At 38.7% G+C, this 13820-nt stretch overlaps 2 protein-coding genes across 11 annotated transcripts in view; one reads left to right on the plus strand and one right to left on the minus strand.

The window, feature by feature from the left end:
- NCKAP5 (NCK associated protein 5) overlaps positions 1-13820 on the plus strand; it is a 1146457-nt gene that overhangs the window by 438201 nt on the left and 694436 nt on the right. The window lies entirely within an intron of this gene.
- LOC140506267 (heat shock cognate 71 kDa protein) lies at positions 11018-13069 on the minus strand. Its single transcript, XM_072613272.1, has one exon. The coding sequence runs from the start codon at positions 12996-12998 to the stop codon at positions 11058-11060; it is 1941 nt and encodes a 646-aa protein (XP_072469373.1). The 5' UTR covers positions 12999-13069; the 3' UTR covers positions 11018-11057.

Genomic DNA, 13820 nt, shown 5'->3' on the forward strand with positions numbered 1-13820 from the left:
GTCTCTTGAGCCACCACCTTAAGCTATCATCCTGTGTCTTTTATACCTTTCTTAGTCAAACACCTAGGAATACATTTCCATTATCTCAACTTTGCTGAGTCCCATGCATCTATCAGTTTATCTCACTTCTGACTCTACCACCAAAGTGAAACTTCTCTCTCAGAGGGTTATCATCATGACCCTTTCTCAGTCTCCATTCATGGTTATTTTTCAGATTTTAACACTTGAAATTCACCTCCTCAGATCTCTTTCCTTACTTGGATTGTGTGATAGGTACTTGTTTCTCTGGGTTCTCTCCTCTGTATCTGATTACTCTTCAGTTTCCTTGTTCTCCCATGGAAAAGGAAAGGAAATAAATATGACCTACTGTGTGTCGGTGACTGTGATAAGATCTTTTATAAATATTTTCTCATTGCCCTGGGAGTTATATTCCCCATGCTGTACTTGGGAAAATCGAGGCAAACAGAGGAATAATAATGATAGTGATACTAATAGTAACATATATATATAGATAGATAGATAGATAGTGTTTACTGTGTGCCAGGCATTATAATAAGTGTTCTGCAGATATTATCTCATTTGGTCTATGTGTCAACTCTGAGAAGCAGGTATTATTATTATTAGGGAAACTGAGGCAGTCAGAGGTTAATTTACTTGTCCAGGGTCGTGCAGCTTGGAAGATCTTCCGCACTTCACATACCGCGCTACCTAGATGCCTCGGTGGGGAGATAGAGGTTCAAGAAGGATTCTGATGAATTGAATGAATGCCAATAAGCTAAAATTCTTCAGTAAGCTTTTAAGGAAAACTAGGGTATTTTCAGAGATAGGGCTTAGACCTATGATACCCTCTAGCTCTCAATTTAAAAAAAATATGTATTTGATTTTTACATCCCAATAATTTTCCTATAAATTCTTTTCTTTACTGTCAGCGTACTACAATATACAATGAAAAATAGTCAATCAAAAGAGGAGCTGTACTGTCTTTGTCAATAACTGTCAGCATCTTAAATCCATTTGAACTTAAGACTGGCTATTTATTTCATTTTTCCTAACAATGCTTTTTGCGTTGTTTTTATGTAAATTATTGTAGCCATTGTGAATAACATTCTTTTAGTTCAGCTTTTTTCACCATGTCCCATTTCATAGGAGTCTCCCATGTTTCTCCAAAGAATTCACACTCTTCATTTCTTATATTCCATTATAATATTAACAATATTCCATTACACTCATATACTCATTTGTTGAACTGTTTCCCAATTAAGGAGCACCAACTTGTTGCCAGTTTTTTCCCACAGAAGTGTGACCATACGTATTTTGGTACCTTGAGATTTTCTCCTCATGCTCCCCATTCTCCCACACTCAGTACTTAATATTGGGAGAAAAAACAAATCCTATCCTGCGTCATGCCCTTTGGTATATCAGAAACAGAAGTTTGGTTGGATGTGAAGATCAAAACTGACCTAGAGACTGCCATTCCTGTTCCTAATGTTTCCTGCCTGTTAATTATAATGACAGTTAGTCACAGTGAGCATTTAAGTTCATTGAAACAAGTCTGGAAAGGTTTAGTACTTAATAAAAAATAATGCATGGTCCCATAAAAGTGAACCTTTCAAGGGATCAAGTGAATAGAATTTTCTAATTAATATTTTATGATCAAGACATAACTGTGACCTAATTCTGAGTGTAAACCCTAAGAAAGGTAGTGCCCAACATACCTGATTCCAGAAGGGCCTTCATTCTTTGCTGTGATTTACTTTTCTGTACATGGTTGACTAATGTAAGGTAAGAGAGAACATGTTCACATCCTCAGTTCTCCTAATGCGGTCAGACTTATAAAATAAAGTCCAAACAGGTTTTTCATTCATATCTAAATATATAATCTTCTAACACTGTTGGGAATGGCCATCTTCCTTAGAGAAGACTTTTATTGATGGAAGAACTTACATTCAGAAAAAAATATATATATATATGTGTGTGTGTATGTGTATTTATATGTATATATATGTGTGTGTATGTATATATGTGTGTATATATATATATATATATATATATGCATATGTGTGTGTGTGTATTTAAGATAGATAAAACTTCTTAAGGTGCTCATTGCCTGAAAGACATTATTGTGGGATAGCTTGCTCACTCAGGTTCTCCAAAAAGTTATTGGCGTCCTGCACTGACGCATGACTTCATTCTTAGTCCCTCAGGTCAGCATGGCAATCTGCTCTCTCTTCCTGCTGTTGCTTCCTATTTTTAACCTTGTTCCCTGAAAACCAAGTAGAAAAAAACTGGAGATTCCAATAGATAGCAAATGCAATATTATTCAGCAATGAGCTGGGACAACCAGTGGGGAGCAAGTGTAATCTTACATTGCATTAATAGAAATATAATATCTAAATAAGGAAGTTCAGACTATATTTAAAGTTTAATATTCAGTTCTGGGCACTGCTGTTCAGAAAAGACATTAACAATCTTGACTGTGACATTATCGATCTGTGGGGATTAGGTACTAGCATCAGTTAAAGGACTTGAAAATGTTTTGGCTGAGAAAAAAATGTATTGGGGGTAGATATCATAACTTCAGATATTTGAAGCATTGTTGTATATAAGAAATAATATGTTTCTTCTACTGAACCTGAAAGGCTAGAACCAATGTTGGAAGTTACTGAAAAGGAGATTTCAACTTCAGTAAGCAGAGAAACTAACAATTAGAGCTGTCAAAAAAAAAAAAAAAGAATAGACTAATGTTGGGTGTATGAGAAAAAATATGAGTTTCCCATAACAGGAGGGTTGAAAGCAGTTTCAACTTATTGGGGATGTTGTAGACCAGTGGTGTCAAACTCAAATAAAAATTGATCTCTACAGCTCCATATTGACTTAGAAAACCACAAATTCACATTATCTGTGTTTTATCATATTGTTATTTATTATATTAAAAACTTCCCAATTACATTTTAATCTGGTTCTGGCCACACTCAGGAGTTTTTTGGGCTATCAGTTTGACAACTCCATTGTAGACTTATGCGTTAGGAAGGAGGTAGATGAAATGACCTGATTATATTAAGAGCTATGGAACCTGAAGTTAGAGTCATGAGACCCCATTCACATTCCACCTTTGATACTTTGACCATGGTCGAACTGTATTATCTTCTGTAAGATAGGAAGAATAATGCTTGTACGACTTGGCTCTGAAAATTGTCATAGCAAAAGGTCTTTATAAACTTTAAAGTGCTATGCACATCTGAGTTGTCATTGACATTTGGAATCACTTCATGCTTTGAGATCCTTGCTTGTATTTCTCTGAACAGGAACAGAGCCACAATTAAGGATATTTTCACCCAAGGCAAAAGATTTGAGGGTCAAAGTGTTTTGGAAGTGGGGTAGGACCCTGGATAGGGAGAATGTCTTATGGGCAGTTGTAGCGTAGAGTAATTTTGTTCTGTGCAAAAACCATGATTCTATCCTTGTTTATGCTAAGGGGAGCCTAATTATAATTTATCTTTTTTTTTTTTTTTTTGAGAGAGAGAGAAAGAGATGTTCCCTTTTGGAATTATCTTAAAATTCTACCTCTGAGGTAGAAAACGATGGCTATGGTTTTATCAGTCTGACCTTCCTTGCAACAATTTGGAGCTCTCATAGAAGACTAGCTTAATGAAAGACAAGGGAGAGAAAGAAACAAGCATTTATTAAGCACCTACTGTGTCCCAGGGATTGCATTAAATGCTTGACATATATGTCATTTGATCCTCCCAACATCTCATGGTAAAACATGCTATTATTATCTTTTTTTTTTTTTTTTTTTTTACAATTGAGAAAACTGAGACAGTGATTAAGTGACTTGCCCTAGGTTACACAGCTAGCAAGTGTTTGAGGTTGAATTTGAACTCAAGTCTTCCTGACTATAGGCCTGGTACTCTGTCCACTATTCCACCTCTAGGTTCAGGGTGTTGCTGTCTAATTCAGATGAAGTAGATTTAGGTTTAAAGCTGGAAAGAACTGCAGTGACCATCTCATTCAACTTCTGTATTTTACAATTGAGGAAACTGAGGCCCAGGAAAACTAAGCAAGTTGCCCAAGGTCATTCAGGTTGGAAGTTTCTTATCTCCTTATTAAGACAGCTGGGTGACGCAGTGGATAAGTTCAAGTTCAATCTTGGATACTTAGCTTTGTGACCCTGGGTCACTCAGTTTTAGTTTCTTCATCTGAAAGAGTGTACCCACATCCCAAAACTTTTGTGAGGGTCAAATGGGATAATATTTGTAAAGATCTTTTCAAATCTTATTGTTGAGTCATTTCAGTCATGTCTGATTCTTCATGATGCCATTTGGGGTTTCCTTGCATAGATTCTGGAATGATCTGCAGTTTCCTTTTCCAGCTTATTTTGTAGATGAAGAAACTGAGGCCAACAGGGTTAAGTGACTTGTCTAGGGTCACAGAGCTAGTAGGTGTCAGAGGTCAGGTTTGAATTCAGGAAGATGAATCTTCCTAACTCCAGGCCTGGCATTCTATCCACTGCACCACATAGCTGCCCTTAAAGAGCTACATAAGTTCTAGCTATGTAATAATACTGTTATTCTACATAATAAGGTGTTATTATTACATAACTAATATAATATAATAATTATATAATAATATAGATAAGGACACGTTTATTATTGTTATTACAGATAAAGAAACTAAGGTGCAGAGAGGTTAAATAATACAAAGAGTTAATATTTGACTTGTCCATTTGGCACCCAGGTCATGAACAGCAGAGCTGGAATTGAAATTTGAGTCTACCAACTTCAAATTCAGAACTTCTTTCTCACTGAATTATCTCAGATTCCATCTAATCCAACCTTCTTTCCCATTATATACATGAGTAATTTAAGGTTCAGAGAAATGAAGTGTTTTACACAAGGTCAGGCAAGTAATTAGGAGGAGACCTAAGGTTAAGGCCCAGTTTCCCAATTCCTGGCCTACTGCTGTTTGTATTACCCCAAATTGCCTCCTTAGCCTCTCTGAATACAGTTTTCTTTATGGTAAATGTGTTATTCAAATGCTGTCCAAACATTCAATGGAACTCATTCAATATTAACGGGCTGGCCCTGGGCAAAATTGTCAATTAGGCAAAGCATATATTTGTCACCCCTACTTGGGCATCACCCTTTTATCTCTTCTGTGTGCTGTCTTCCCTACCTGCCTCTCTCTTCACTCACTGCAGGAAAGCTTTCAGAAGCTCATTCATACTAAAATCTTACTGAGTTAATATTAGGAAACTCATGGAGATTTACACTTTAAAAGATGATCACAGAGAAGACTGTAGTTAATGCAGAAGACAATTCCCCCCGCCCCCAACTCATATATAAATTTTGGAATCTTTTGCATTTTAATTCTGGGATGGGGGAAATGTTTGAGTAGCAGGATCTTTCTATCAGTTCTCATCATATAGGTGATTATCTGATTGGTTGGTTGTTGTCCTTCGTTTTCAAAGAGGACCAAAATGACATCACCATGATAGAGTGAAATTTCAGTGTGTCTAACTGGGGTGATCAGACCAATAAGAGCTTGGAATGCTCTACCACAGGTTGGGCACAGATAATCCGTATGAATTTTGGGGGTAGATACTCCAAATTTGCGCACCCTACGTTTACTTTGTGCTGTCTCAATTCTGCTTTGCTCAAAGAATTTTTGATGTAGGCATGCCATGCTGAGCAGTCCTGTGCCAGTGACTCCCATTTTGCACAGTCAAATCCAGAATTCTTGAGAGAGACCTTGAGAGTGTCCTTGTATCACTTCTTCTGACCACCATGTGATCTCCTTACCCGTATGAGATTTCCATGAAATTTTTGGCAAGTGCATATTTTGCGTTTGAACAACGTGGCCAGCACATCTGAGTTGTACTCTCTGAAGCATAGTTTGAGTGCTTGGCAGTTCAGCTTGAGCAAGAACTTCAGTGTCTGGTACCTTATCCCACCGGGTGATCCTCAGTATCTTCCTAAGACAGTTCAAATGGAAGCAATTCAGTTTCCTGGCATGGCGCTGGTTGACTGTCCATGTTTCACAGGTGATTGTCTACATGTGAAATGAATGACCTAAACTTACTGTTTTCCCAGATACAAGTCTCACATCCATTTCCACTAAGTATTAGGTGTTTTCTTTTTTAATATGCGTTTTTATACTTGGTGAGCTTGGTGCAGAAGGGGAGATGTTTTGACAAATGTGACTTTTACTTCATATTATGACTATATGTACATCACGTGATACATATACTATGTATCTACTTGTCTTCCGTATAAATGTGCACGTGAATGTGAATAACTCTTTAGTTTAAACATTAAACTATTCATCTCAGTTTCCAATGACTGTGAATCATAGGTTAATTATAATTCATTTAATATATTATATCATTTACATAAATATAGAGAGTACAATAGAAACATCTATTTAAAACTAGAAGGAATGTTAGAAGGGTTGTAGTCTAGCTCCCCTCATTTCACAGATGAAGGAACTGAGGCCCAGTGAGGTTAAGTGATTAAATCAGATAGCTAGTTATTTGTTAGAATTTGAACTCGACCTCTGGCAACAAATCCAGCACCCTTTCTACAACAGAAATTTTGCTTCCTCCCAGAATTATAGGCTGACGTAAGAATATGTTGTCTTTCAAGTTCACTAAATACAATATTTTGCTAAAAGTGCCAAATGACTATTGCCACTTTCAGTTGTGAAGTCTAACCTTATTTATTGTGGATCAGCCTCCAATGTAGCATGACTGATTTGGTAGGTCAGCTCAGGTTCAGGAAGACTTGGATTCAAATCCTACCTTGATACAATACTTGCCAGCTATGTGACCTAAGTCACCCTCTCTGAGCCTTACTTTCCACTTCTGTGAAACAAAGATAGCGAATACTTATAACATCTGCCTTTTGCTGATGTCTAATGACATGTCAGTTACTACCATAAGATCCTTCTTATAATCTTAGGGCATCTATGGGGAGAGTAGGTGGTAGAGGTGGAATACTCAGAAATCACCTCATCCTATTCAGCCCTTCCTCACAAACTTGACTACCAGCACCTTCCTCATACCCTTCATCTTCCCTTCTAAGAGGCTTCACCTGCTCCTTGCCCCCAGGTCCTCACCATCAGTACCCTCCATGTCTTCACCAGACAGTTATACATGCGCATGCGCGCGCGCACACACACACACACACACACACACACACACACACACACCTATGCAAATACATCAATACCCACACAGATATGCGTATGTACACACAGATATAAATCCAGTCTCTTCTGAACCACTGTATGTGATCATTTCCCTGCTAATATAATCTAATATATTACCTTTCTCTGATAACCTAATACCTCAGTTCCATGAAATTGTAGTTGCTTTTAGAAATCCTCATAAGGAATAACTTTACTTGTTGGAAATCCACTGCCCCAGTGCCAGTGGATGTTGAATATGTCATTGGTTAAGATTGTTTGCCACTCTCAAATTGGACTGCGAATGTATACTTTGCCTGGACTTATACTGGTACACATTTACCTCGTTTTAATTGAAAGAAATATTGGACTCATTGAATATAGGACACAAACAGCCTTTGAGGCTAGCGAGTCCAAATCTCCTCAATTTAGAGATGGAAAAACTAAGTAACTATTGTATATAAGACATTCTGTCTGTTAAGACACAATATAAACATCGATGGTATCTTCAAGAAATCTTAGCTAGGGAAAGAAAACACACAGAAAATATCTAAATAGTATTGCGTTAAAATGTATGAGTGAATGCCAGCGTGTGGAGGGGCATACAGAATTCTGGATAGAAACTGTATTTCAACAACATAGTGAGACAATGAAAAAAATCACCAATGAGGCCACTTGTCCCTAAGCCCGTTCTTTATCTGCTTTCAGTTGCTAGCCCCTGCCCCTCTCAGCCCATTTCTCAGCTAAACGTGATCAACACCATAAGTTTACCTTGGTTTCTCTCTCCTAAACTGTTGTTTTGGTGCCTCTTTATGGTATGAAAGTGACCCGAGATCTTCAGGGCTCTGGGAGGAAAATACGAGGAAGATGGCTTTGACTATTGGCCAAATGGTCTCTTTATTGTCTGAAGGCTTACGTGCAGAGAGACTAGATTTAATATGAGAAGGATGACCAATACAATATGGATTTTTCAACTTATGGTAGCTCTTGAAATGTGGAAAGCTTGCTTAGTGAAGTAACATTAGAAGTTGAAATAATTTTTGCCATTTATTTTTTTTGTATTTTCTTTAGTCGTTGATTCTACTGACTTGCAAAAGTTTGGAACAAATAGAACTTTTTTGGCAGCTTCACCTGTGTGGAGGCCTTGATAATAAAAAGGAAAAAAAGTATTTATTTTCTTTCCCTAAGTGAATTTGACCACTACATCGTTACACCTCAAATGACCACAAAACAAGCATTTAAAAATTTAAAAGAGGAAGGTTAAAAATAAATTGCTTTTTCTCTTTCATTCAAAAGCTAAGCGTCATTTAAAACTGGTCTCTTAAGAGAGAGAGATACCAGGAGTAGTTCTTTTACCAAGCTGAATGTAATAGGTGTTCACTAGAAATGAACTTTTTCCTGTTGGAACAAAAGCCAGCAAAATGGCAGAACGTAGCTTAATTTCTGCCTTGGCCTCCAATGAACCTTCCCTTGAGGTCTGTGAATTTGGGAAAGGGAGAGTTAGAGACTGAGGAGAAAATACCATTTGCCCTGATGACAGTCAACTCAGGTTGATTTCAAAACTTCAACCCACATTTATTAAGTCCCAAGCATGGGCAAGGGACTGTACTAGAGAAAGACGATGCAAAGAAGAGAAATGACATTATGCCTAATTTCAAGAAGTTTTCGTTGAGTAGGAGGAATAGTAATGTGGATTGATAATGTGAACATAATTAAATTAAGAGAGGGGTGAGAGACTGGACAGGAGAGAATTACAGCTTATTTGGAAATCACTGAATGAAGGAGATGTCAGTGACCAGGGCAGATGAGTTCAAGATCAGATTCTCAGAATTGCAAAGTTGGAAAGTATTTCATTATACTATCATGTAGTCTACATTGCCCTTTTCCACTCCTCCAAAAAAATTCCTGTCTTTATCAGGTGCTTTGGTAAAATCTAGATAAACTATATGTTGGCCCCTAAAAGAGTGAAGTAATATGCTCATTTCTCCACAACCCCTCCAACATTGGGATTTCAATGATATCTGTATCCTTTCAGGTTGAAAGGCTTTCCTGAGGTTTTATACTAGCACCGAGGTGTCTTGCATCTCTGCACATGACTGCATTCGATATATTGAGATAGGAGTTGCTCAAGTGAGTTAAGTAAATGTTACTGAGAGGTTCTTACATGCTGAGATTTCAGTTCTGTAACAGACAACTGAACAAAAGAAAATTGCCCGAATTGTCTTTGTAATGATTTAACATTCTAAAAAAGTTACTAAAAATTTTTAATGTGTGCCTTTTGTGTAAGTTTCCCATTAATCAACTCATTTGTTGTAATTTTGATAAAGGGTAATTATATATATACACATATACATACACATATATACACATATGATAGAGAAAGAGACAGAGACAAAGATAAAGAGGAATAGACCTTTTCCAATGTAAACGCACTTTTTCATTAGGATGACAAAATAATTTCTGAGAGTAAAAACATAGGGTATTTTGTGGTTTCCTAACTGTAGAAATTCCTGCATTTCATAATATTCTAGTTGAGTTGAACAGCTGGCCCCAGCAGCGGTGTTCCATGGCCCAGAGGTGAATTGGGGACCCTGCATTAGTGATGACAGGCTTGTTGACAGAACTTCACAAGCTCTACCATAAATTACCATGATTACAATATGGAGATTATCTTTGGGGATTCTGTAAGCTGCGTTGTAATTATTTATTATATTTCAAGCTGCTGCCAAACCAGCCTTGCTTTAACCCTCTCTTTTTGTCAGACAGTACATGAAATGGACATTTGGACATTTATTGCCTCTACCATTAGTCTTCAAACTGACTTGTTTCAGACAATAGGAAAAGCATTTTAAGTAGGCTTATACTGCATAGGCATGCAAGGTTCAGAATATTTATAAACCTTTAATCGCTTTAAGTGTTTTATGTTAATCATCTTGAAAGGTATGCATTAAGCTAAGGGAATAGCACATTTCCTAAAATATATTTCCAAAACGATTCCAATTTGCATAAGTTTTAGCAAAGAAACAGATGTCTTTTTAATGTTATACCTTAGTAAAAATCCATTTAAGACAAATTGTACAAGTACATTTTCTGCATGAGAGGGATCACTGGTTGACTGTTCACGTTAACCACCGTGGCAGAATATCAGAGATCACTACCATCAATGTATGTGAAAAGTCATGCCCTAGTCAAAGCAGGTTAGCACCAATTTTAAGACCAACCACCACTGTGACAAAGAGGCATGGTAGCGTAGACGATAGCGTACTGGATTTAGGTGAGAATATCTGAGACCAGATCCAATCTTAGATATTACAAGCTATGTGACCTTAGACAAATCACTCTTTTAGTGTTGTCATCTATGAAATGGAATTAATGATATTTGTTGTACCTGCCTGATAGGATTGTTGAAAGTCTCAAATGAGAAAACGTATGTAAAATGCCTTAAAAACCTTAAAGCGTTCTATGAATGCCAATGTGTTATTATTACTACAGGGAACGAAACAAGCATTTGTAAGCCCCTCTTATGTGTCAGACACTGTACTAAAAGTACTTTACAAATATTATCTCATTTGATCTTCACAACAACCCTGCAAGATAAGGGTTATTATTATTATTATTATTTTTTTTTTTTATGGTGCCAATTTTAAATAATTTTTATTCTCCAGAACAAGAATTGCATTTCCACTTGTTTACAGTACTGATAAAGTGCAATGTTGTTCACTTCTCTCCCCTCTGCACACATTCAAGTATTCAGAATGCCCAGATTTATACAGTAGCTTAAATGTTACTTTTAAACTGCCACTGCCTTGGCTACAAATTTTGAGTCCTTCAATTTTTGGAAAAGCTGTGTGGAATGCTCTTTCTTCTGTTGTTTAGTCCACCTCTTCAATGGTGGGTCCAGAAGAAGCACCTCCAGATGGGGCTGCTCCACCCCCAGGGAATCCACCAGGCATGCCTCCTGGCATGCCCCCTGCACTCTGGTACAGCTTGGTAATGATGGGGTTGCAGACCTTCTCCAACTCTTTCTGCTGATGCTCAAATTCTTCCTTCTCAGCAGTCTGGTTCTTATCCAGCCAGTTGATTATTTCATTACATTTGTCAAGGATCTTCTGTTTGTCTTCATCACCAATTTTGCCTTGCAGTTTTTCATCCTCCACTGTAGCCTTCATGTTGAAAGCATAAGATTCAAGAGAATTCTTGGAAGACACCTTGTCTCTCTGCTTCTCATCCTCAGCCTTGTATTTCTCAGCCTCCTGGACCATACGCTCAATGTCTTCCTTGCTCAGACGTCCTTTATCATTGGTGATGGTGATCTTGTTCTCCTTGCCTGTGCTCTTATCCACAGCAGAAACATTGAGAATGCCATTTGCATCAATGTCAAATGTCACTTCAATCTGAGGAACACCTCTGGGTGCTGGGGGGATTCCTGTGAGCTCAAATTTGCCAAGCAGGTTGTTATCCTTTGTCATTGCCCTCTCACCTTCGTAAACCTGAATAAGCACACCAGGTTGGTTGTCCGAATAGGTGGTAAATGTCTGTGTCTGCTTGGTGGGGATGGTGGTATTACGTTTGATCAGAACCGTCATAACTCCACCAGCAGTTTCAATTCCAAGAGAAAGAGGAGTGACATCCAACAGCAACAAGTCCTGCACGTTCTCAGATTTATCTCCAGACAAAATGGCAGCCTGAACAGCTGCACCATAGGCAACAGCCTCATCAGGATTGATACTCTTGTTGAGCTCCTTGCCATTGAAGAAGTCTTGCAAAAGCTTCTGGATTTTCGGAATTCGAGTGGAACCACCCACCAGGACGATGTCATGAATCTGTGATTTATCTAGCTTGGCATCTCTTAAGGCCTTTTCCACAGGGTCCAGCGTACCACGGAAGAGATCAGCATTCAGCTCTTCGAAACGGGCTCGAGTGATTGATGTATAGAAGTCGATACCTTCATAGAGGGAGTCAATCTCAATACTGGCCTGGGTACTAGAAGAGAGGGTGCGTTTTGCACGTTCACAAGCGGTGCGAAGACGGCGAACAGCCCTCTTGTTCTCACTGATGTCCTTCTTGTGCTTTCGCTTGAACTCGGCAATGAAATGGTTGACCATTCGGTTGTCAAAGTCCTCCCCACCCAAGTGGGTGTCCCCAGCTGTGGACTTGACCTCAAAGATGCCATCTTCAATGGTAAGAATGGAGACATCAAAAGTACCACCTCCAAGGTCAAAGATCAACACATTTCTCTCAGCACCAACCTTTTTGTCCAAGCCATAAGCAATAGCAGCAGCAGTTGGCTCATTGATGATTCGGAGCACATTGAGACCAGCAATGGTGCCAGCATCTTTAGTGGCCTGACGTTGGGAATCGTTGAAGTAGGCTGGTACTGTGACGACAGCATTTGTGACGGTCTTCCCAAGATAAGCTTCAGCAATTTCTTTCATCTTGGTCAAGACCATAGAAGACACTTCCTCTGGATAGAAACTTTTGGTCTCCCCTTTGTACTCCACTTGGACCTTAGGCCTGCCTGCATCATTCACCACTGTGAAAGGCCAGTGCTTCATGTCTGACTGTACAACTGCATCATCAAATCTGCGACCAATCAGACGTTTGGCATCAAAAACTGTGTTGGTGGGGTTCATTGCAACTTGATTCTTTGCAGCATCACCGATTAAACGTTCTGTGTCGGTGAAGGCGACATAGCTGGGGGTGGTCCTGTTTCCTTGGTCATTAGCAATGATCTCCACTTTCCCATGTTGGAAGACTCCCACACAGGAGTAAGTGGTGCCAAGATCAATGCCAACTGCGGGTCCCTTCGACATGGTTTCTGGGGAACCGGGGGTCGTTGCTGACCGCTGTGGAGAAAGAAGGGCTGCTGCTGCGCTGAGTAGCGATAAGGGTTATTATGACCCCCATTTTACAGTTGAGTAAACTGAGGAAAACAGAAGTTAAATGACTTACCCAGAGTCACAAAGCTAGTAAGTATCTGAGGCTAGATTGTAAGTCAGATCTTCCTGACTTCAGTCCCAGCTCTACCTATTTATAGTTCTGCCCAATGTAATGTAGGAATGCTAAAAGACAGTAAAATGTGTATGTGGTAAATATCTGTTATTTATTTTTTTCTTATTCCTATGCCACATTATGGCATAGAGGTGACTGAAAATTCTTGAAGGTTATGTCAGCAGAACACAAGCTTTGGCAGGTCCTACCAAGCTAGAACGTGCTCAGATACTGACTCAGGGATAGAAGGTATTTGTCCTCTGAAGACCAGATTAGCTAATTAAATGGAATCCAAAAAGTATTTGTTAGGGAGGCAGTAGAGAGCAGAGGGAAAAGGTAGGTAGTGAAAGTGGATAGAGGATAGGGCCTGGAGTCAAGAAGATCTAAATTCAAACCTGACCTTGGGCAGTTGCTAGCTGTGTGACCTTAGGGAAGTCACTTAACCCCTAGTTTCCTCAGTTCCTCCTCTAAGAAATGTGGACATACTGGAGAAAGAAATGGCAAACCACTGTAGTATCTTTGCTAAGAAAACCCCATGACTAAAGTCTATGGGATCACATGGCGATGGACACAAGTGAACAGCTACCATAACATAGAACTGTAGAATGTTGGATTTAAAATACTTGGCCCTGGATTTGAATCGC

This window comes from Notamacropus eugenii, chromosome 5 (genome assembly GCF_028372415.1).
Source record: "Notamacropus eugenii isolate mMacEug1 chromosome 5, mMacEug1.pri_v2, whole genome shotgun sequence".
NCBI lineage: Eukaryota > Metazoa > Chordata > Mammalia > Diprotodontia > Macropodidae > Notamacropus > Notamacropus eugenii.